The sequence below is a fragment of the Mauremys reevesii genome, linkage group 1 (genome assembly GCF_016161935.1).
Source record: "Mauremys reevesii isolate NIE-2019 linkage group 1, ASM1616193v1, whole genome shotgun sequence".
NCBI lineage: Eukaryota > Metazoa > Chordata > Testudines > Geoemydidae > Mauremys > Mauremys reevesii.
In genome coordinates this window covers 48,684,252-48,709,198 of record NC_052623.1, presented here as the reverse complement: position 1 = coordinate 48,709,198, position 24,947 = coordinate 48,684,252, and the positions used below count along the sequence as shown (strand labels likewise).

At 42.8% G+C, this 24,947-nt stretch overlaps 1 protein-coding gene across 1 annotated transcript in view; it reads left to right on the top strand.

Moving 5' to 3' along the window:
- Positions 1 to 503: 503 nt before the first annotated feature.
- Positions 504 to 24,947, top strand: part of ATP8A2 (ATPase phospholipid transporting 8A2) — a 541,088-nt gene continuing 516,644 nt past the window's right edge. Inside the window, exons 1-2 of the mRNA XM_039520497.1 lie at positions 504 to 563; positions 17,955 to 18,099. Of these exons, the coding sequence (XP_039376431.1) occupies positions 521 to 563; positions 17,955 to 18,099 (188 nt within the window). The 5' untranslated portion in view covers positions 504 to 520. The remainder of the gene's footprint in view (positions 564 to 17,954; positions 18,100 to 24,947) is intronic.

Sequence of the window (24,947 nt, the reverse complement as noted above, 5' to 3'; positions counted from 1 at the left end):
AATTAGTTTTCCGGCAACTGGCAAATTCATTAAAAAGCCATTAAAAAACCATCCAAGCTGATAAAATACCAGCCACATGGTAACCCTACCCCACCCCCAGGCAAATGAATGTCAGAACTCTTAAAAGGTCTGGGCTTAAATTCTGTTTGGATTTCCTTTTGTTTAAGAATTATGCTGCTGTAAAACTCAACGGAGAGGGTGGGGGGAGAGGGAGTAAATGGTTCAGATTGTTATTTTAAAAACTGAAGTGCAGAACTGTGCCTGTAACGTTTTTTAAAGCTGAAATCTATCAGAATGTTCCAGTCAGAGCTACAGCCCTCTCTTTATGTGCACACATACTCTATACCTTCCTTCTGTAAATCAAACACAGAGCAGTTTGAAAGTGCAAATCATATATTTCACAGATTTACCAGAGGGATCATTTTAATCAGCTTTGAGCCCACTAATGCTGTAGAAACCTTTCAAGCACTGCTGCTGTTTTCATCTTCACGCAGCCAGTGCAAAAGCCAGACTGAACACCATGCCTCTGATAGTCCATCGCTGGAAGAGATTCGTCTCTGTAGGTAATTGTACAGTTGTCAGCTGCTTTTGTTGTGTATGTAATGTAAGTGTGGGTGAACACAGAAATAAGATCAATGTTTTTGAGCAGAAAGTCAGTTGGTATTCAGTAAATCTTTAATCCGCTACTAGCTATAAGCTGTAGGCCTCATCTTTTACTAGGCACCAGAATACAGATAGTTTTAAATTTTCAATATACAAAATGATAGTGTTGGTTTTTGTTTTTGTTTTTCATTTTGTTTGAAGTGTTAGCTTTTTAGAAAGCAAGATCATAGCTTCTTGTACCTTAGTGTGACAAATATGAGAGCAGTTAATGAATTCCACAGGAATGGATACATTGCAGTAAGAAAAAATAGCAGTTGTGTGCTGGAATATTAATAGACAGATAGTATGAGCCAAGGATATTTTTAGCCTCAGCCAATATTAATAAAGTGAAACAAGGCACAGAAAGAAACATTATTGCTCATCTCTTTTAAAGATTAGTTCTTTCTGGCAGTTGTTTTGGGGAAATGTCTGATAAGTATGTTTTCAAATATTTCTCTTTATTCAGCCTATTAGATCTATTCTATGCATGTTATTTATTAATTTTACCTCCATTGCTCATAAATGACAGGAATAACTAACTAGCTAACTGTAATAGGCATTATTGATCTGTGTTATTATTTAGAGCCAGATTCTGATACCCTCACTCACCTGGAACAGTATCTTATTTGAAATCAGTGGAACTACTAAAAGAGTAAGGAAATACCCTTTATGAATAAGGGCTTCAGAATCCTGGCTCTTAGTGATTTGAAGTATGGAAATGTGATGACATAAGAGGTATAGATTTATTTTAGGGCTGTCAATTAATTGCAGTTAACTCAAGATTAATCACAGTTTTAATCCACTGTTAAACAATAATAGAATACCACTTTTAAATTTATTATAAATATTTTGAATGTTTTTTTACATTTTAATATGTTGATTTCAGTTACAACACAGAATACAAAGTGTACAGGGCTCACTTTATATTATTATTTTTGTGATAGTGCAATCTACAAGTCAAAGCATGAAGGGGCATAATAATATTTAGCATATCTGGCATGTAAATACGTTGAAATGCCAGCTACAACAGTGCCATCTGAACGCTTGTTCTCATTTTCAGGTGATATTGTAAATAAGAAGTGGGCAGCAGCATCTCCTGTAAATGTAAACAAACTAATTTGTCTTCGTGATTGGTTGAACAAGAAATAGTGAGTGGACTTGCAGGCTCAATTTTTACATTTTTTTTGAGTGGTTATGTGAAAAAAAATTCTACATTTGTAAGTTGCACTTTTATGCTAAAGAGATTACACTACAATACTTGCTTGTCTGAGGTGAATTGAAAAATACTTATTTTTTCTTTTTTACAGTGCAAATATTTTAATAAAAATATAAAATGAGCACTGTATACTTTGTATTCTGTGTTGTAATTGAAATCAACATATTTGAAAATGTAGAAAAACATCCAAAAATATTTACAATACATTTAAATTGGTATTCTATTATTGGTTAACAGTGCAATTAAAACTGCGATTAATCATGTCTATTTTTTAATCTCGCAATTAATTGAGATTTTTTTTTAATAGTTTGACAGCCCTAATTTATTTACATGTTTTTGATCAATCTAATAAAACTCTGAAACTACAACTAGTAAAAGGGAAGGAAGAAAGGCTTTAAAGCATGGAGTTTGAAAAGTATACAGTTGCTGTTATAAATTAGTGAGTATACTGTGAATGGGAGGATGCCTAGAGCGTAAAATTTAGAGCAGAATGATCTCCTATGGACAAAAGCCACTACCATCTAGGATAAGGCTCAGGTGAGTGTGAGGGGTACACAGCTTGCTTTTTATTTTGCTTTAGCAATGCAGTCTTCGTCTGTCACGTGTTTAGTTGTCAGATAGGTGTTCTATGTGTGTGTATGAAGATATGAAGGATCAGAGTATATCTTTTGTTAAATTTGAATTTCAGAGAAATATTGAACATTTTCTGTATGCAACTTTATTCTAATCTTTACGCAACATGACTTATGTCTCAAACCTAAAATTGGCAAGCCAAAGTAATAAAAAATACATGAACTGAGTAACATGCAAAGATAACTTAAAATATTTTAAAATACGAAAACGAGGAAAGATGAAAACTAGGAATGAGTTAGATGAGAAGCAAAGTCAAGAAAAACACCCACTCCAAAGAATTATAAATACTGTGGGAACTTCAAGCAGTTTGAGGTTAGGTGGGGACATACAATAACAGCAGTTCTGTGAGATGCAGTTGAGCTATACTATGGAGAGAAATATAAATCAGTGTTGTAGCCCAGTGCACTTTTATGGTCTCTACCTGTTCTCTTTCCAATGTGCCTTTTATTTGTTTGTGTGGTATTCAAAGAAAATATCTCAAGGCAAAGTTTTTGATTGGGCCTCATAGGACCTCCTACAATCTTGAGCCTTATAGGACACCCTACAATCATGGGCCATTAAAGCATTTACTAAGTCAGTGGGAACTGAGGGCACACAGAACTCCCAGAAGGTGCTACACAATTTGCACAGTTAGGCTGTATGGATCAGATTCTCTGCTACAATAAGTATTTGTTACTCAAGATTATTTAAAACTTGTTTTTGTGTGTGATTTTTTTTTTGTCAAGGTCTGTTGAACTCAAATACCTATAAACACTTGAGCTATGTAGACTTGTAGATTCACCCCTGTGGTGCCTCCTGCTGGTCTCTCAGTAGTGGATCACCAGCCTGCAGAGGGTGCTCCGGGCTAGGAATCGAGCTAATTCCCTGAGAGACCAACAAGGAGTCCGGTGGCACTTTAAAGACTAACAGATTTATTTGGGCATAAGCTTTCGTGGGTACAAAACCACTTCTTCAGCTGCATGGAGTGAAAATTACAGATGCAGGCATTATATAATGACACAACTTATATATAATTATAAATTATTATATAATGTCTTCAGCTGTAATTTTCACTCCATGCATCTGAAGAAGTGAGGTTTTTTTACTCACGAAAGCTTAGGCCCAAATAAATGTGTTAGTCTTTAAGGTGCCACCGGATTCCTTGTTATTTTCCTATTGTGATGTAGTCCAGCCAGCTTCCCTGCCTAGGAAAGACTCCTTGAAGGACTAACACTGAGAAGCCATCACAGAACAATCTGGAGCCATCACCTTTGCTTTTCTCAACTGCTGGCCCAACCCCATGGAACAATGTTTTTTCTACACAGAGGCCTCAGGGTGTCTGGTGGATCTGCAGCTTTTCAGCCAAGCCATGTGGCAAAAAGAGACAAACTGTATTTAAGAGGGTGCTTTTCTGAGCAGGGGCGACTGCACATGGCCTCATGTAAGAAGGACAGGCTTGAGAGAGAGCCTGGAGGAGAGACTCTTCCTAGCCTGTAATACTGACAAACCTCAGACTCTTAGAAGGGGTGAGATCAGACTAGGGAAGGGTACGTCCCAAGGCTTTTATTTTGCAAAGATTTGTACAATTCTGTTGCTTTTTAAGAGTGAAGTGACTGTAGTTAAGAAATTCCATACTAAACTTGTGTTCCACCACGTTGCCTCCGAAGAGGTTAAGCTAGAAGCGAGTGTGTCCACAGCTAGGTGAAACTCTGAGGGACCATTGGTAGCAAATAGGGGGCTTGGGAGGTCTGAGGTGCTGGTTTTGGGGACTAGGGCAGCTGAACTGCAGAGTCCCAAGACCCAAGGAAGGGCTCAGACAAGAAGTCTGAATTTGGGGGTGTGCCCTAGAAACCCAAAGTTAGAAGCAGTGATTAACACCAATCCAGTTGATTTGAAAGCATGTATGACCCAGTGTTTGAATCTATTTACAACAGACTGGTGACCCTCTAGAGAGGGATTGGGCCAGGTTGTAACAATCCATAAGGAAGATTAAACATGGACCCCCAAAATGTTACTGTTCAGAATATAACTGCACTATAAATCCAGCCACTCTAGCTACCTAGGTTTTTATATGGCACCTGTGACTGTAATCTATGTTGATCATCGCTGAATTGATTCTTTTTAGTTGATTAGTGCAGTTCCTAAACATTGCTGAAACACAGATGGTGTTTCAAAACACTGGGGATGGAACATAAAGGGGAAGATTCTGGCTGTTAGTCAGCTGACGTTTAGATCAACTCTGAATACATTCTGTGACAAAAATGCTTTTGTTTACATTTTGTGAATCTCTTCTGTTTCTGATATATTCTGGTAAAGTAGCTAGATTCTAAATTCTGTCACCTCTCTGCTAAGTGGCAGTAGACTTCAGGGCCTTGCAGGTTGGTTTCATGTTGGAGAAGAAATCAGTGATGCCAAATTTGGGTATTTTCTTATTGTAACTTCTGTTACATGCCATGCCAGCTGACTTGGGCTCACATGGCTAAGGGGCTGTTTAATTGAGGTGTAGCCGTATGGGCTCAGGCTGGAGCCCGGGCTCTAGGACCCTGTGAGGTGGGAGGGTAGGTCTAACAACAATTTTTGCTATAAGCAGAGGACTTATCAGTTGGAAGTGACAGAGGCAAGAAGGACCTGGGGTGTATCGGTTGATCACAGGATGACTATGAGCTGCCAGTGTGATGTGACTGTGAAAAAGGCAAATGCAGTCCTAGGATATATCAGATGAGGTATTTCCAGTAGAGATAGGGAAGTGTTAGTACCATTATACAAGACACTGATGAGATCTCATCTGAAATACTATGTGCAGTTCTGGTCTCTCATGTTTAAGAAGGATTAATTCAAGCTGGAACAGGGGCAGAGAAGGGCTACTGGGATGATCAGAGGAATGGAAACCCTACCTTATGAGAGGAGACTCAAAGAGCCTGGCTTGTTTAGCCTAACCAAAAGAAAGCTGAGGGAAGACATGATTGCTCTCTATAAATACATCAAAGGGATAAATACTAGGGAGGTGGAGGAGTTATTTAAGTTAAGTGCCAATGCTATAAACTGGCCATCACCAAGTTTAGGCTTGAAAGTAGGTTTCTAACCATCAGAGGAGTGAAGTTCTGGAACAGCCTTCCAAGAGAGCAGTGGGGGGAAAAAACGTAACTGACCTTAGGTCTGAGCTTGATAAGTTTATGGAGGGGGTGATATGATGGGACTGCCTACGACTGCATGTAGCCAATCTGCAGTTGCTAGCAGCAAATATCCCCAATGGCCAGTGATGGGACACTAGATGGGGAGAATTTGCCTGGGATGGAAAATAGCAGTCTTAGCTCACAAACCAGTGCAGGACTACTTGCTGCAGCATAGTCTATACTCTTTTCTCTAGTCTAATTTTAAATGCCTCAACTGATAGAACTTCTGCCCTCTCCTTTAGGAGACTGTTCCAAACCTATTCGATTTCATCATTTGCACATTTTTCCTAATATTTAGCCTAATTTTTCTGATTGATTTCCCCATTAGCCCTAGGTAGATAAACCCCTGCCTCAGAAAATTTGCACTCTTTCAGACTTAAATACTTGTTGACAGTTGTCATAGGCACCTTTCACATGAATAATATTTTTGATTAAGCTATTTCTTTAGTTATTCTAATGAATCCCTGAAACTGCTTAATAATGTTGGTTGCTCTTTGAATTCTCAGTAATTTGTCTATATCTTTTTTGTGGGGAGTTGTTCAGAGTTAAAGACTATTCTAATTGTATCATTGGAGCCATGTAGAGAAAAGCTAAAACTTCGCTGTTACATGAAGGCATAACATGGGGTATACAGCCCAAAATTGCATTGGTATCTCTTATACTACCACCAATACACCTGCTGGCTTTACTTTCCCTCGTTAAATCTGTGGTTTTGCTTATTTTTCCTCAGACGTTACCATCTAGGTTAAATCTTATATGGCAACTTTCCATTTTAAGTCCATCTATAATGTTTCTCTGGTCTTACCTTGTGTTGAAAATGACGTCTATTTTAGGCCTTGCTCCAGCAACTGACTCAATGTGGGTGGCCCCCCTGCTGATCTCTTCTAGATCAGTAATGAAATGGTTAATAATTTTAGGCTGATCACATATCCAGGTGGCAGCCTAATGGACACCTTGCCATAATTTGAAATATTGACCCTTATTATTGTTGTCTGTGTTAACTTTCAGGCATTTTCCATCCCATGTAATAGGGATCATAGCCAAACCAATTTGGATTAATTTGTAAACAAAGATTTCATGAAAATCTTCATCTAATTTCCCCCCAACTACATTATGTTTCCTTCATCCAGTAATATTGTAATTCTGTCCAAAGAAGTGAGCACATTTATATGAATAATTTAACTTTTCTTAAATTAGCTTATTTTACAGGAGTCTGAGAGTGCATGGCTGACAATAGAAATGGCAGCTTTGAGCTTGCGTTTATAACTGCTGTTTTGGTATCTTCACAGTTGCAATAGCACAATGTTATTTTAAATCAGTTTATGGGGAAGTGGGACTTGAACTTCTGTGTTTTCTGTTTATATAAAGAAGATTTTAGATTGTCCTCTGTTATGTCAGTTTTCTGCTGGCAGAAAAAATGAATTTTGAATTTTACTGAAATAAAATTAGTAACAACAATTGGGGCATCCTACAGAGGCACTTGTGTGAGTTCTCTGGTGGACATGGTGCTAATTTGGTTGGTATGGTTTGTCGCTTTGGACTTTTTAAAAACAGTGATAATAGTACTCTGGTTCAGCCCGAGCTGTAAACCAGACCGTAGTTGCTCTTCTCTCTATCAAATTTTTTTTACTTAAATTATGGAGTACCTCCGCTCACAGTGAAGACTCATGCAAAATAGGTGAGGGAGTTAAATGAGTGAAATATTAAAACAAAATATGTAAGCTCTATTTTTGGTATGTGTTGGATTTATAAAGTTATAAAACTAAAAATTGGACATTAACAGCCTGTGCAATAGAGGACAAGAAGCGTTGTATATGCTGCAACCTAGTGTTACTGGATTTGGGGACACTTACCTCTTTCTAGGGCTGTCAATTAATTGCAGTTAACTCACACAATTAACTAAAAAAAATTAATCACAATTTAAAAAAATTAATCACGAGTGTCTCAGGGTCCCGTGCAGGCTCTTCCACTTTTGGGCCTGCACCCTGTGTTTAGGCTGGTATTATAAAGAGTCTTCCATGCCTCTTTTTGTTGGATCACCCCAGGGTCTTTATTTACAGTGCTTGCGCAGTTCCCAGATCCCCCAACAGCTAGTGCCCAATAGACCCTCCCCAGGATCTCCTGGCCCTTGAGGCTTCCTTGTTGGCAAGGAGACAGAGATGCTGCCCTCCTGTCTCCTCCCAGGCTAGCTCCCTCACTCACGTTTGCCCAGGGCTTTTATAGCCCTCTCCTGCTCCAGCCCAGCTGTTACTACTTAGCTCAGTATGTTCCTCTGAGCCAGCCCTCGTTAGGGCTTGCAGCTGGGCTCCCTGCTGAGTACCTGCCTCTCTACACCTGGCCTCCTGGCCAGAGAGCAGGGCTTTAAAGGGGGTCTTACCCCTACCCTGCCACAACGATTAATTGCAGTTTTAATCACACTGTTAAACAATAGAATACCAATTAAAATTTATTAAATATTTTGGATTAAATATAAGGTGGATAGAAAGCTGGTAGATCATCGGGCTCAACGGGTAGTGATCAACGGCTCGATGTCTAGTTGGCAGCCAGTATCAAACAGAGTGCCCCAGGGATCAGTCCTGGGGCCGGTTTTGTTCAACATCTTTATTAGTGATCTGGATGATGGGATTAATTGCACCCTCAGCAAGTTTGCAGATGACACTAAGCTGGGGGGAGAGGTAGATACGCTGGAGGGTAGGGATAGGGTCCAGAGTGACCTAGACAAATTGGAGGATTGGGCCAAAAGAAATCTGATGAAGTTCAACAAGTACAAGTGCAGAGTCCTTCAATTAGGATGGAAGAATCCCATGCACTGCTACAGGCTGGGGACCAACTGGCTAAGCGGCAGTTCTGCAGAAAAGGACCTGGGGATTACAGTGGATGAGAAGTTGGATATGAGTCAACAGTGTGCCCTTGTTGCCAAGAAGGCTAACGGCATATTGGGCTGTATTAGTAGGATCATTGCCAGCAGATTGAGGAAAGTGATTATTCCCCTCTATTTGGCACTGGTGAGGCCACATCTGGAGTATTGCATCCAGTTTTGGGCCCCCCACTACAGAAAGGATGTGGATGAAATTGGAAAAAGTCCTGCGGAGGACAACGAAAAATGATCAGGGGGCTGGGGCACATGACTTATGAGGAGAAGTAGAGGGAACTGGGCTTGTTTAGTCTGCAGACGAGAAGGGTAAGGGGGGATTTGATAGCAGCCTTCAACTTCCTGAAAGGAGGTTCCAAAGAGGATGGAGCTAGGCTGTTCTCAGTGGTGGCAGATGACAGAACAAGGAGCAATGGTTTCAAGTTGCAGTGCGGGAGGTCTAGGTTGGATATTAGGAAAAACTATTTCACTAGGAGGGTGGTGAAGCACTGGAATGGGTTACCTAGGGAGGTGGTGGAATCCCCATCCTTAGAGAGGTTTTTAGGGCCTGTCTTGACAAAGCCCTGACTGGGATGATTTAGTGGGATTGGTCCTGCTTTGAGCAGGGGGTTGGACTAGCTGACCTCCTGAGGTCTTTCCCAACCCTAATCTTCTATGATTCTATGATGTTTTTCTACATTTTCATATATAATTTATTCTGTGGTGTAATTAAAACCAAAGTGTATATTATTTTTATTTACAAATATTTGCACCGTAAAAATGATAAAAGAAATAGTATTTTTCAAATTACCTCATACAAGTACTGTAGTGAAATCTTTTTGTTGTGAAAGTACAACTTACAAATGTAGATTTTTTTTTGTTATATAACTGCACTCAAAAACAAAACCAGTCTAAAACTTCAGCGCCTGCAACAAATCCACTTCTTGTTCAACCAATCGCTAAGACAAACAAGTCTATTTACATTTACAGGAGATAATGCTGCCTGCTTCTTGTTTACAATGTCACCAGAAAGTGAGAACAGGCATTTGCATGGCACTTTTGTAGCAGGCATTGCAAGGTATTTATGTGCCAGATATGCTAAACATATATATGCCCCTTCATGCTTTGGCCACCATTCCAGAGGACATGCTTCCATGCTGATGACGCTCATTAAAAAAAATGTGTTAATTAAATTTGTGACTGAACTCCTTGGGGGAGAATCATATGTCCCCCACTCTGTTTTGCCTGCATTTTGACATATATTTCATGTTACAGCAGTCTCAAATGATGACCTAGCATGTTTTCCATTTTAAGAACACTTTCATTGCAGATTTGACAAAACGCAAAGAAGGTACCAATGTGAGATTTCTAAACATAGCTACAGCACTCGACCCAAGGTTTAAGAATCTGAAGTGCCTTCCAAAATCTGAGAGGGATGAGGTGTGGCGCATGCTTTCAGAAGTCTTAAAAGAGCAACACCCAGTTGCAGAAACTACAGAACTTGAACGACCAAAAAAGAAAATCAACCTTCTGCTGGTGGCATCTGACTCAAATGATGAAAATGAGCATGCGTCAGTCTGCACTGCTTTGGATTGTTATCGAGCAGAACCTGTCATCAGCATGGACACATGTTCCCTGGAATGGTGGTTGAAGCATGAAGGGATATATGAATCTTTAGTGCATCTGGCATGTAAATATCTTGTGACACCGGCTACAACAGTGCCATGAGAACACCTGTTCTCACTTTCAGATGACATTGTAATTAAGAAGTGGGCAGCAGTATCTCCTGTAAATGTAAACAAACTTGTTTGTTTGAGCGATTGGCTGAACAAGAAGTAGGGCTGAGTGGACTTGCATGCGCTACAATTTTACATGGTTTGATTTTTTTAATGCATTTTTTACATAATTCTACATTTTTAAGTTCTACTTTCATGATAAAGAGATTGAACTACAATACTTGTATTAGATTAATTGAAAAAAATCCTATTTCTTTTGTTTTTTTTACAGTGCAAGTACTTGTAATAAAATATAAATATAAAGTGAACACTGTACACTTTGTATTCTGTATTGTAATTCAAATCAACATTTTTGAAAATGTAGAAAACATCCAAAATATTTAAATAAAAGTATTCTATTATTGTTGAACAGTGTGATTAATTGCTGTGACATTATACTCTATATTTTTTATGAAAATATGCTTGTGGTAGGAATATGACATAACTAAGATATGTTTTATGCAAGATAACTCTTGTAAGTATCAGAGGGGTAGCCGTGTTAGTCTGGTTCTGTAGAAGCAGCAAAGAATCCTGTGGCACCTTATAGACTAACAGACGTTTTGCAGCATGAGCTTTCGTGGGTGAATACCCACTTCTTCGGATGCAAGCAGACTTGCATCCGAAGAAGTGGGTATTCACCCACGAACGCTCATGCTGCAAAACGTCTGTTAGTCTATAAGGTGCCACAGGATTCTTTGCTAACTCTTGTAAGGTGTCATTGGAAAGGTTATAATTTACTGAATATGATTATCCTATTTGTATGCATGTATCATTTGTGTATTGGAAATTAGGAGTATTGACTATGTATCTATGTTTCAACTATGTTACTTTGAGTGATGCCTCCTGCTAACACTTCGGGTACAACAATGAAAAAGCCAGACAGTGCTGACGGCCCATCAGCAAGAGACAATGGACTGCAAAAGAGCTTAGTCTTCCTGTGAACGTGTGGGTCAGCCTGTGAAGAATGGCTTTGGGGGCCCTACAGAGGCATGTGACCATGTCACCTGATACTGGAACCCATCTTAAATTCTGTCCTTTTCCATGAGAAGCTGGGGTGTATGTGTGTCAAACAAGGAAACAAAGGACTCCCGTTTTATGCAATCCTATTTAAGGGTGGGGAGTGAGGTAATCCTGGTCATGAGTTCTGTCCTGCTACCCCACCCAAGATGACTGCTGGAAACAACTAAGACTGAACTGGGAGACAGAACTCGACACAGGCTGGAAGGGTGTCTGGCCTGTGAAGAAGATGATTATTAGAACCACATTTAGAGTGAGAACTTACATATAACCAGTTTCTTTAGTATATTAATCTTAGTTAGTTTGTTTGATTTCATTTGATTAGTAATCTGCTTTGTTCTGTTTGTTACCTCTTAAAATCTGCCTTTTATAGGTAATAAAATTTGTTTTGTTTATTAAACCCAGTTTCTGTAATCTCTAACTGGGGGGGAGGGGAAGAAGTGTGCACATGTCTCTCCACATTGAGGGAGGGGGCGAATTTCGTATAATTTTGGGTTTGTTCCCCAAAGGGAGGTGGATATCTGGGTGCTGTGGCAGGCCCCTTAAGCTGAGCCTTCCCAGAGCAGATCTCTGTCTCTCTCTGTGCAGTTGGGTGTGGCCTCACCTGTGTGCTTGGCTGGAAAAGGCTTGGGAGCCCAGCCCAGCAAGGCCAGGTAAAAGGGGGCCCAGGCTGGCAGAATAGGCTGACTCAGTGGTGTCCCAGCACACCAGGTGACATCCCAAAGGGTCCAACCTGTGACAATCGCGATTAATTTTTTTAATCGCGTGACAGCCCTACTTCTTTCTTTTATAGTTCGAGGAGTGTACTCTGAATGGGAATGAAGATGACTTCAAGAAAGACTGAATATTTAATCACTGACATATACTGAGCTGTGTTTTTACCATAAATGCTTCTCAGCTCTTTTCTGATTATTTATTAGTGTGTGTTGTAAGCAGCATCAGATGCATACATGTGCTTAATGAGTGCAATTTCATTACTACGAATTTTGTTTGAGTATTGATTATCTCAACTATTCAAGTTAATAAATACTAGTGTTGGGGTCTTTCACCAGGACCTCAATATTAGCTTCTACTGAGATGTATTAGGTTGTTAGCATTCCAGTCTTCCAGAGATAGGCTTCAGCTACTTCCATTTGGCCTCCTGAGTGGATCAACTAGCCCTTAATATTCTCACTTTTTTCTCTTTAAGGAGTTTTAATTGCCCTGAAACCAAATTAGAAAAATCTATACATGTTTAATTTGAAATGAGTTTGAGGTATTTTTTAAAAAAACCCAGAAACTAGAGAGGACCAGTGGAGTGTACTTCCCTAGGCACTTTGCTGAAACTAACTGCCATTGGATGCAGTTTGCTCCATTCCAAAAACCTAGAAATATTACTCAAGAGCACCTTTGAGCCAAGGGTAAATTCCATCACAGGCCAGGAAATCAGCCCAACCTTTCTTTGAATTTGCTATGGAAAAGTTAACAAGCGCCTCTTCCCCTTCCCCTTCCCTCCCCAGTTAGAAATTACAGAAACTGGGTTTAATAAACAAAACAAATTTTATTACCTATAAAAGGCAGATTTTAAGTGGTAAAAGGGGTAACAAACAGAACAAAGCAGATTACTAGGAGCCTCCTCTAGCACATCATTGGAGACAGTACTGGATGTCCAGTTCCATTTGTAATTTGCAGTGTTGTTGTAGCCATGCTGGTTCCAGGATATGAGAGAGACAAGGTGAGTGAGATGGGCCAACTTCTGTTGGTTGAAGGAGACAAATTTTAAAACTTCACAGAGCTCTTCATCAGGTCTGGAAAGGGTAACCAGAGTATCACAGGTAATACAAGGTGGGAGAGATTGTTAAGCATAAGAGGTTCACACATGTTGCAAGAAACCACTTAAAATGAAGGGAGAAATTAACACCTCTGCAGTGATAGGATGAAAGGAGGGTTAGAAGGTTATAATTCATAATGAGGCAAAAAAATAGTGTCTCTGTTGAGAAAATAAGACACCACCACACTATGAGCCATGGGCAAACACTTTTCACAAAGCAGTTACTCTGCATCTGACCTATCAGTCCTTGTCCTCAAAGGAAACCTTCATAACACCTTCATAAGATGAGCTTGGGAAGTTAAATTCATACTTCTGCTAGATACTAAAAACCATGGTCTAAGAGACACTGGCTTTACGGCTCATTGCAGCAGTTTGGAGTATTTGTAAAATGTGACTATCCTGGAAATAATCTACTTAATTAACTATATTATTCATACACAGCTGCTTTATGGCACTGATATTTATAAAGAAAAAGGGAGTAAAATGATACTGTTTGAAATTAAACAAATTATTTCAAGTGTGACAGCCTGAAAATACAGGATCCCAATCATCAGAATTTTCAGAAGACTTTTTCTCCACAGGTCAGATATGTACAGCTTCTTTTCTGTCCAAAAATGGCCCAGAATCTGCAAGTGAAAAAACATGCTGAACTTTTAGTCTAATTTATTGTTATTTATTTATATTATCATAGTGCCTAGGCACCTCAGTCATGGAGCAGGACTCCGTTGTACTAGGGCTGTACAAAGAACAAAAAGACAGTCCCTACCCACAAAGAGCTTATAATGCCCCAAAATTTGATTAACACAGAGTTACTGTTGCCCAGGGGTGTCCAGTGGCATTCCCGAATGTCAAGAATGGCTAAGCTTAAATCTCTGAAAACTAAGAAATACAATGTTAAGGTACACGCCACCCCTGCACCTGGACTCTGCTCCTTAGAGCTGGCAGTAATCGCTGGAAATGGTTTGGTACGAGTGGTATAATAGGTAGACATGAGAAAGTTTTAAAGATGCCATTGTATGTGTTGTGCACCGCAGATTTTAATTCCAGCAGTTATCTGCATGCAGTCCTACTGCCTTCACTGTATGGAATACAGAAAGGATTTGTTGGAGTAGTTTGGCAGATCTGTAAAAGCAGCAAAAAGTCCTGTGGCACCTTATAGACTAACAGACGTTTTGGAGCATGAGCTTTCGTGGGTGAATACCCACTTGCATCCGATGAAGTGAGTATTCACCCACAAAAGCTCATGCTCCAAAACATCTGTTAGTCTATAAGGTGCCACAAGACTCTTCGCTGCTTTTACAGATCCAGACTAACACGGCTACCCCTCTGATATTTGGCAGATCTGTTACTGTGGTGTGTTGAAAGGTGCATGGGTGCCTCATTTCAGCACAGAATTTTGTCAGTTGTGTCCATGGAGGTGTAGGAGGGCATCCTCTTGCCGCGGAGATTGTCAGTTTACTGGCGTACATGACTGCGGTCTTGCAGTTTAGTGAGGAGTAAGTGAAAGCAATGTCTCAGAAGGCGTCTTCTAGGCCAGGGTGAAGGGGAGGTGATTTTGAGCAAGTCTGGGGTGATTTGTGGGGATAGGCTCCACAGTTCAATGTAGGTCAGTGTAGTTAGCTCCTTTTTGCTATGCCTGACTTAAACCTGAGTTTTGCCTTAGGCAAAGAGAGGTTATTAGCCTTTTTCCTACACCGCTCATATGATGTATTCCCAGTGTTCTGTAGCATCTGTATGGGTAGTGCTAGCACATGCTAGGACAGGATGCAGAGATAAAATTCTTAGACCACTTGTCCATCAATGTCTGCTTCTTGGAGTAGTTAGTCCTGGAACCCACAAGGGAAGAGGCAATTCTTGATTTAGTTCTAAGTGGTGCACAGGATCTGGTCCAAGAGGTGCCTATAACTGAACTAGTTGGTAATAGCAACCATAATATAATTAAATATAACATCCTTGGGGTGGGGGCATGCCAAAAAAATCCACCATAGCAGCATTTAACTTCAAAAAGGGGAGCTACACAAAAATGAGGAAGCTAGTTAAACAGAAATTAAATAGAACAGCCATAAGGGTGAAATGCCTACAAACTGCACGGAGACTATTTAAAAACACCACACTAGAGGCTCAAGTTAAATGTATACCCAAAATAAAAAAACACACAAAGAGGACCAAAAAATGCCACCATGGGTACACAGCGGAATAAAAGAGGCTGTTAGAGACAAAAAGACATCCTTTCAACATTGTAAGTTAAATCCTAGTGAGGAAAGTAAAAGGAGCATGAACTCTGGCAGGTTAAGTGTAAAAGTATAAGGTAGGCCAAGAAAGAATTTGAAAAACAACTAGCTAAGGATGCAAAAGCTAACTTTTTTTATTTTTATTTTTTTTTGCTGTAAGTACATCAGAAGTAGGAAGCCTGCCAAAGAATCAGTGGGACCACTCTGTCAAGTATCAGGGGGTAGCCGTGTTAGTCTGTATCCACAAAAACAACAAGGAGTCCGGTGGCACCTTAAAGACTAACAGATTTATTTGGGCATAAGCTTTTTTTTTTACCCACGAAAGCTTATAAAATCTGTTAGTCTTTAAGGTGCCACTGGACTCCTTGTTGTTTTAGTGGGACTACTGGATGATCAAGGTGCTAAAGGAGCACTCAAGGAAGTCAAGGCTGTTGCTGAGAAGCAAAGTGAATTCTTTGCATTGGTTTTCACTGCAGAGGATGTGAAGGAGATTCCCAATCCTGAGCAGTTCTTTTAGATGACAAAGCTGGGCAATTGTCCCAGACTGAGGTATCAATAGAGGAGATTTTGGAACAAATCGATAAACTAAAGAGTAATAAGTCACCAGGACCAAATGATATTCACCCAAGAGTTCTGAAAGAACTCAATTATTAAATTGCAGACCTACTAACTGTGCTATGTAACCTACTACTTAAATCAGCTTCTGTACCGGATGACTGGTGGATAGCTAATGCAACAATGGTTTTTAAAAATTGCTCCAGAGGCGATCCTGGCAATTACAGGCCAGTAAGCCTAACTTCACTACCAGGCAAATTAGTTGAAACTATAGTAAAGAACAGAATTATTAGACACATGTTAGGCATTCTTCTGACTAGTGAGAGACCTGGATTCAAGTCCCTTCTATAAATCAGGCAGAGCAGGAATTTGAATCTGGGTCTACTACATCCCTAAATAATTGCATGTGGCTGGAGGGGTGGGATGGAGGGCTGTTAGCTATGAGTGTGCGTAACAACTTAAGACACACAGACATCTATACATCCTGTAGTTTTGCTATAAATCAGGTTTGAGGTGCGACAGAACAAATGAATGAATTTTTGCCATACATATAGTTTTTTGTCTTATCTGTAGTTAAGTTAATACACAGAGATTCACAAGAATTCTTTCGGAAATACAGCTATCGTGTGAAATGTTTCTGTAATTACAGATCAAGATGGTAAAACCTTTTTCAAGTTTCAAAAGTGTAAAATTAAGCTAAGGGTTACGGATGTTGATTATGAAGCTCAGAGCATAAAGTGGGTGGTGGTTCATTTTTGTTTTGAATCTGATTTGAGTTTGAATCTTAACCTTATTCATATTCATCAGCCCAGTTTACAGAATCCTCATCTTTACAATTCAGCCATGATCCTCTGAAAACTTATGAGCATGCTTACTTTCATGCCTCATGAATAGTCCCGTTGACAGAACAACATATCACTGGATGGACTACTCACATATCTGAAGCAAATTGTGGGGAAGTTTTTGCAGGATCAAGGCATAAATGGGGCCTTACCAAAATTCATTGAAGTCAGTGAGCATCTTTCCATTGACGTAAGTGGGCGTTGGTCAGGCTCACAGTGCTCAAGCTGGCATCTTTGTGTTCTGCCTAAAACTAGGATGGCCATATTTCCCAAAGGGAAAACGAGACACCATGTGGGGCTGGACCGAGCTCTCCCCAGCCCGTGCGGGGCTGGTATCGCCGCTCGTCCCCACGCACCTTCCTCTGCACCGCACCCCACATTTTTTTTGACAAAACTGATCAACTCTGCAAGACAAACCAGACGAATGCTCACTTTTGACAATAAAAAGTCAGGACGGCCGGGACAGGGCTTAAAAAAGGGATGGCCTGGCCAGAACGGGAGGGATGGTCGCCCTATCTGAAGGGAAGCCTCTCTGACAAGAAACACGCTGCTACAGGCTCTTCCCAGTACATCGCCTTAGGTTCTCCTCCTTTACACTGGTGCTTGTGAGCGCTTTTTCCACGGGCGCTTGCATTATTCATCATCAGCCATTGCTTTGGCTAAACACCAGGGAGGAAACTCCTAAAGGCAAGATCGCTTCACTGTAGCATATCCCCAGGGTGCTTTGTTTTACGGAGGTTCCCGTTGCCAGGGACAAGCCCAGCTCAGGTACTCTCACTCACATCTATCCACGTGCCCCGCCCCCCAAATACCCCACCCCATAAGGCAGCATCATGTGCCGCGGCTCTGGGGACTGGCAAAGGCTGCTGTGGCCAGGTGGGTGGGTTTAACCGGCTGTGATGGGCAGGGAGGGGTGTCTCCTTTTGTCGCTGTTACTTTGTTTATGATTAGCGGCCTCGGCGAGAGCAGGGCAGGGTCTGTGCCTCCCTCGCTGTGCTGCGGCTCTGCACACACGGGGCTGGGGCACAGGGAGTGCAACGCCCGCGCTGCTGCAGCTCCGGGGCCAGGGGCTGGCGGCCGCCAGAGGCAGCGGCTGCAGCCCAGCAGGGGCAGAGAGCTGCATTGGGCATTGGGGGGACCCGTGCACAGCGCAGCATCTCCCGGCCGCTGCTCGGAGTCTCTCCCGCGCTGCTCGCTGACTCGGGCTCTCTCTGCTGCTGTTCCCGGCAGGGCCCGTTTGTTCCCCCTCGGGCTATAAGAAGGCGGATGATGAGATGTCCGGAGCCACGTCCTCAGCGGATCAAGCGGAGGCAGCAGCCCGCACCATTTACCTGAACCAGCCCCAGCAGAGCAAGTTCCGCGACAACCGGGTCAGGTAAGAGCGCGCGGCCGCCGAGGGCAGGTGCCGCCTGCCGGTGCCTCCTCCCCGTGCCCTGGCACCTGCTGCTCCGCGCTGCTCCCCGGGCGAGTGGAGCCCGCGAAAACCCTGCTCGCTGCGAGTCCCTGGATGGCTGCTGCCGCCGCCGGCGCCTCTGGGGGGAGTGTTTGTCGTGCAGCCTGGGGCCGGGCCGATGCAATGCCTCAGCCGGCTCTCTGACACCCCTGTGTCGTAGTGTGGTCATGTCAGTAGCTGGTGTGCGGGCTCGGGGTGGCAGCAGCTCTCGTCAGAGGGGAGCTGCAAGCAGAGGGAGAGATGAGTGAAAGGCAGGTCACTCGCAGGTCACATACAATGGAATCACTTTTGTGGCACGAAAATGAGAGTCAGTTACAGGTGATAAACTCTTAGTCCCACAGTAGTGAGAGATAATTACAAGACTCTTTGGAGCAGGATTGTGAGAGCTAATCACAGGTGATATTTATACCCAAGGTTCTTGTTCGCAGCTCCAGTGATGAAAGGCAATAGGGGGTGAGATGTAGAGATAGTAGGTCTAAATCACATCTCACTTCTACTGATGTAAAATAGAAGTAACTCTGGTGGAGTTACTCAGGGGCAAAACTGGTGCAAGAGAGGTCAGAATTAGGCCCACTGTTTGGAAGAGGCCTTGCAGAGTCTACATCTTTGCATTTTGTTACTGTTTTCAAAGACATACTAGCTTTTTAAAAACAAATATGACATAATAGTAATAGGAAGTAATACAAGTTTAACCGGGCCAGCCAGTTATATACATGTTTGTGTGGGACATAAGCCCAAATAATTAAAAGATCATGGCCAATGAGTTATTGTGCATTTTTGAAGGAGCTCAGTAGGAATTTGTTACAGTAATTGCTTAAAATGCTTTCTGTATTTTAAAAATCTTCTGTGGAAAAGATTAATACCTATCAGGGTATGGAGTTTGGCAACCTAAATTCTATGTGTGAAATAGTGCATGTGGGAGTTATGAGACATGGGCTAGTTTCAGAGTGGTTACTTGGGTGGATAGTAGAAATGGTGCTGAATATCAGAGACAGGTGCTCAATAATTTAAGGAAGCTTCTTGTCTAGCGGGTTTTCTGCTGTTTTAATCTTGACGTTTGGTTCATTGGTCAGAGATTAGTTTGTTATACAATAATTTATTAATGCCTTTGTGAAGAAAAAGAATTTTCAAAGCAGACCTAGAATGGCACTTTCTATTTGCTGTTCTAGTATGTCTGTTACCAATGGTAATTGTTTTGAGAATGTTGCTGTTCTGAACAGGGCAGCACTGTGCTTATATTGGACTTATCCACAGTTTGGATATTGTACATTGTATCCGGAAATAATCTTATATGGGTTGAACAGCTTGGTTACAATTTTCCCTTGCTTGAAATCCCTCCTTTTGGAATATTTCCAATGGATATTTTTTCCTATAAGCTCTCTGATGAACTTGTGTAGAATGTTGCAGATCTTTAGCTTTTCTGTAACTTTCTCCACTTCACTGTTTCCTTCTTGCTAAATGCCTGTTTGTGGGCAGGGAGAATTTTGTTTTTAGTTATCGAGAGCACTTGTGCTCCTTTCTGTCTCCCTTAGACCATTGCAGGGTGAAGGGCAGAAAGTGAACATTGACCAAAATGTGCAGGTTTTTGAGAGGCAGATTTTGTTGTCCTAGGCTGTCTTAAATTGCATGCAAAAAGGAAATACTGTGGGGTGGGGAAGACAGGGGAGAGGGTTGGTTAAAATAAACAATAAGAGATCAGTTCCTGTTACTGTGCTACTGGTAGTTGGGGAACTGTTGCAGTCAAACACCCATAGTTGCTTTTTGAGAGCCATCCAGTACATGTTGAAAAGGTTGTTTAGGCACAATACTACCCAGGGAGATTTTTATTTAGCAGTTCTCCAGTCTCTTTCTTCATTTGCTTCAGACACAGGGAGTTCCTGGGCTATATGGCAGTGGTTTTCAAACTTTCAAACTTTTTTTCTGGCAACCCAGTTGAAGAAAATTGTTGATACTCGTGGCTCCAGCGGAGCTGGGGATGAGGGGTTTGAGGTGTGGGAGGGGCTCAGGGCTGGGGCAGAGGGTTGGGGTGAGAGGGGTGCGGGCTGCAGGGTGGGGCTGGGAATGAGGGGTTTGGAGTGCAGGAAGGGGCTCTGGGTTTGGGGGGGGCTCAGAGCTGGGGCAGGGGATTGGGGCATGGGCTTAACTCGGGTGGCTCCCAGTCAGCGGGGCTGCTAAGGCAGACTTCCTTCCTGTCCTGGCACTGCGGACCGCGCTGCGTCCCAGAAGAGCCAGTTGCAGGTGTCGCTCCTAGGTGGAGGTGCACAAGCGGCTCCATGTGGCTCTCGCCAGGAGGCACTGCCTCTCCCCCCAGTTCCCATTGGCCAGTTCCTGGCCAATGGGAGTGCGGAGCTGGTGCTCAGGGTGGGGGCAGTGCGCGGAGCCCTGTGGCCCCCCGCCTAGGAGCTGGACCTGCTGCTGGCTGCTTCTGGGGTGCAGCGCGGTGTCAGAACAGGTAGGGACTAATCTGCCTTAGCCGGACAGCACCACCAATGGGACTTTTGAAGGCCCGGTCACCAGTGCCTAACAGAGCCGCCGCGACCTACTGCCTTACATTCCACAACCCAGTACGGGATTGCGACCGACAGTTTGAAAACCACTGCTATCAGGGCACTACCCCACCAGGAATAAGTCAAAATGCTAGCTTGGTGTTCACAGCTCATGCTCCCTTTCCATGAGGTATCTGCCACTCATTGACTGACTGGAATTCTGCTGTGATAACTTGAGCCACCTGGGATTCAGGTTATACCCCTCTTTATTACAGACCTGGCTGAGGCATGTTATAGGTTCTTTCCCCTATTTAGGAGGATGCCTACAGCCACTGTTCATTACCTCCTCTGCAAACACACCAAGTGCAGTCACATTCCTTGTTGCCTTCTGGGTTTGATGCCTCCTCCTCCAGTTGAAAAAGGACTTTGGGGGAAGTGTGAGGAGAAATTGTGCCTCAGATTGTGGCTGTCCCTTTCACAGAAGCACAAGGGCAGAGCTGGCAAAATACACAGGCAGAAGAGCCCGCTGCTGCATCCTAAGGGGTGGTGCACAGTCCCATTTCACTTGATCACCTAGGAGCTCCCTTTGCGGAAGTGTCACTCTGTATCACACCACAGCCCAGTTGGGTTGTGTAGAGCAGTGGTTTTCAACCTGTGATCTGTGCACCCCAGGCGGGGGTCTGCAGACCATGTCTAAGATTTCCAAAGAAGTCCGCACCTCCATTTGAAATTTTGTAGGGGTCTGCAAATGAAAAAAGGTTGAAAACCACTGTTTTAGAGCAGGGGTTCTCAACCTTTTTCTTTCTGAGGCCTCCCCAGCATGCTATAAAAACTCCATGGCCCACTTGTGCCACAACTGTTATTCTGCGTATAAAAGCCAAGGCCAGCACTAGGGAGGAGCAAGCAGGGCAGTTGCCCAGGGCCCCACGCCACAGGGGGGCACCGCAAAGCTAAGTTGCCAAGGCTTCGGCTTCAGCCCCGGGCTGCCGTTCCTTGCGGCAGGGCTTCGGCTTTCTGCCGTGGGCCCTAGTGAGTCGAACACCAGCCAGGCTTGGCGGACCTCCTGAAACCTGCGCGCGGCCTCCCACATGGCCCCAAGATCCCTGGTTGAGAATTACTGTCCTAGATGATGGCCAGTCTATGGGCTAACCTCAGTGAGAGTTTGAGTAAGGACGGAGTGAAATCTCAGGAAGGGCATGCTCTTTTGTTCCTACAAAAATAAAATCAAAACCACTTTGACTGTTTTAATGATTTATATGAGTATTTTACCAGGACAAACCCCTAGAGATGAAACATCTTATTTCCAAGTGTGTCCTGGGAGCAGCAAAAGGAAGAAGCAGTGCCATAAATCCACTGTCTCTGAAGTGAGAACAAATAAATATAATAATCAGTTATGCTGAGTTCCCAGTTCTTTAGATAATGCAATTTTTAATGGTTTGTAATTAGTACTTCTTGCAGAGATTAGGTAACAATGCCATGATGCAGCCAGATAACTAAATAACAGATGATCAAAGCCATATTTTTGTATCTGATTGCAAGTTTTAGTACTAAATTCTGATTACAACAGCTATTGTAACTGGTGCGGTCTTTGTTTAAATTGATACTTACAAACTGTAGGCCTGATCCTGCAGCCTGGACACAGTCCCATGATTTTGCCTGTGTCAGGTTCAGCCTTTGCAAGTAGGTGTATAAAAAAGGCATAATCAGTAAGGGCAGAATTCTGCTCTCTACATATGGTGGATCTTGATTCCAGTATTTTGCTCATCAACAACCCTGAGAGCAGAATTTTGGGCTTACAGTCTTGGAACATGAAACTTGTGGGAGTTCTTTGGTATCCTGCAGATGAGATTTTTCTTATGTACTGAGATTAATGGTCATCTCCTGAACAGACAGAAGGTAAATCATCCCAGGAAAGAAGATAATAGACCAGGAGCCTTCAGTTTTACCTTAAAAATGTGCTTTACAAACAATGGCTTAAGCCTCAAGGGGCCCTGTGAGACAAGGAAATATTATTCGCATTTTGCAGGTGTGCACACTAGCATCCAGAGAGGTGAAGTAACTTTCACACAGGAAGGCTCTGGCACAGACAGAGCTAGAGATCTTGTTATTACAAGTTCTGTGCCTCAGCTATAAGGCCATCCATATGTCTTAGAACAGTGGTTTTTCAAACTTTTTTTCTGGGGACCTAGTTCAAAAAAATTGTTGATGCCCATGACCCAGCGGAGCTGGGGATGAGGGGTTTGGGTGTGGGAGGGGCTCAGGCCTGGGGCAGAGGGTTGGGGTGTGTGGGTGAGGGCTACGGGGTGGGGCTGGGAATGAGCTCTGGAGTGGGGCAGAGGGTTGGGGTGCAGGAGGGAGTCAGGGCTCTGGGATGGGGGTGCAGGCCCTGGGGTGGGACTGGCGATGAGGTGTTTGGGGTGCAGGAAGGTTTTGGGGGGGTCAGGGCTGGGGCATGGGGTTGGGGTGTGGATTACCTCAGGCGACTCCTGGTCAGCGGTGCAGCGGGGGTGCTAAGGCAGGCTTCCTGCCTATCCTGGCACCGTGGACCGCTCTGCACCTGAAGCAGCCAGCAGCAGGTCCGGCTCTCGCCTGCAGGGACCGCCCCTCCCAGCCCCCATTGGCCAGGAGGCCGGTGCTTGGGGCCGGGGCAGTGCGCAGAGCCCTGTGGCTCCCCTGCCTAGAAGCCCGACCCACTGCTGGCCGCTTCCGGGGCACAGCACGGTGTCGGAGCAGGTAGGCACTAGCCTGCCTTAGCCGGGCAGCACTGCCAATGGGACTTTTAACGTCCTGGTCGGCAGTGCTGACCAGAGCGACCCAGTGCCTGACATGCCACAACCCAATACTGGGTCATGACCCAAACTTTGAAAAATGCTGTCTTCGAGAGGTTCTCAAACTGTGGTGTACAGAGCACTGGCTGGTGATGGACAGAGAGCAGGTTGATCTCACGGTGCTAACTCCTTATTTCCAGTAAAAGAAATAAAACATATATTAAATACTTATAGTATATTTTTGCCATATAAACAAGAGCTGTAATTGTCACAGGTATGTTATGCACTTGCAGGTGGGAGGAGGTGGTCTATGTGATTGTGAATAGGGGGCGAAGATGGTCATGAGGACAATCTGTGTATTAAAATATGGTCCATACTCTCAGAATGTTTGAAAATCTTGAGTCCGTAGCTTTATGTTACTTGTACCAATGCTGATCTAGCAGAGAGCTCCGGATTTGTGGTTGAAAATGTGATTAAAAAGTCAATATGTGCAGTACTCCATGTGCTGTTGATCAACACACCTCTTAAAGTGAAATGCTGCATCAATAAACAGCTCTGTGCTTGTATGTTTGACTTTGTTATTAAGCTTCCCATAAATGAATAGTATTCTTAGTTACTGTTAGAAACAATAGCTAGTTGTATTAGTTTTGTACTGCTGAGAACAGAATAAAGCCAAGCAAGCATATGAGAACAGAGCACTTCTTGGGGTTCAGAACAACATTACATTTTGAAATATTACAGTGTTGCTTTTTTTATCACAGGTTCTGAAAGGCACTTGTGATAAAAAATTAATACACTACAAAAAACTATGCGGAGGTCTTTAATCTATTTCAGAGTGGTTTGCAGATATTGACATTCCTCAAAGAAGAAATATTTTTCCTTATGTATTATTATTGTTAAACACTTGCTATGTTTCACTTTAGAGGTGGAAGCATTTCAGTGGCGGGTGACATGATCACTCTTATTATGGGTGAATTTCATCCATGAAAGCTATACGACATCACTCTAGCTCAAGGGTTGGCAACCTTTCAGGAGTGGTGTGCCGAGTCTTCATTTATTCACTCTAATTTAAGATTTTGCGTGCCGGTGATACATTTTAATGTTTTTAGAAGGTCTCTTTCTATAAGTCTACAATACTGTATGTAGTTATCTATCTTGCGTTAATTAGTCCTAATGTGGCTCCTTTACCTTTATGGTAATAAGGGTCTGACACACAAGAGTGTTGGCAAGAAACTGACAGTTTACTTCTGGAATACAGGTAGGTGAGCGGGGTATATCCATTGACTTCAGTTACTGCTACCCTTCCTTTGTTGGACAGTTAGTGTTTTCCAGTTAACGACCACAACCAATTATTATATTTGATTTTCTTATTAAAAGTTTCCAGCTGACAGTTGGAAGTGAAAAGATGTCTGGGTTACTGTGGCAATGACTTTTTCAGTGAAACATTGCTAACATGGGGCTGTTACAATACCATGTTTCTGTGCAGTTTGTGCAGCTTTTCCTGGTCGTTCTGGTT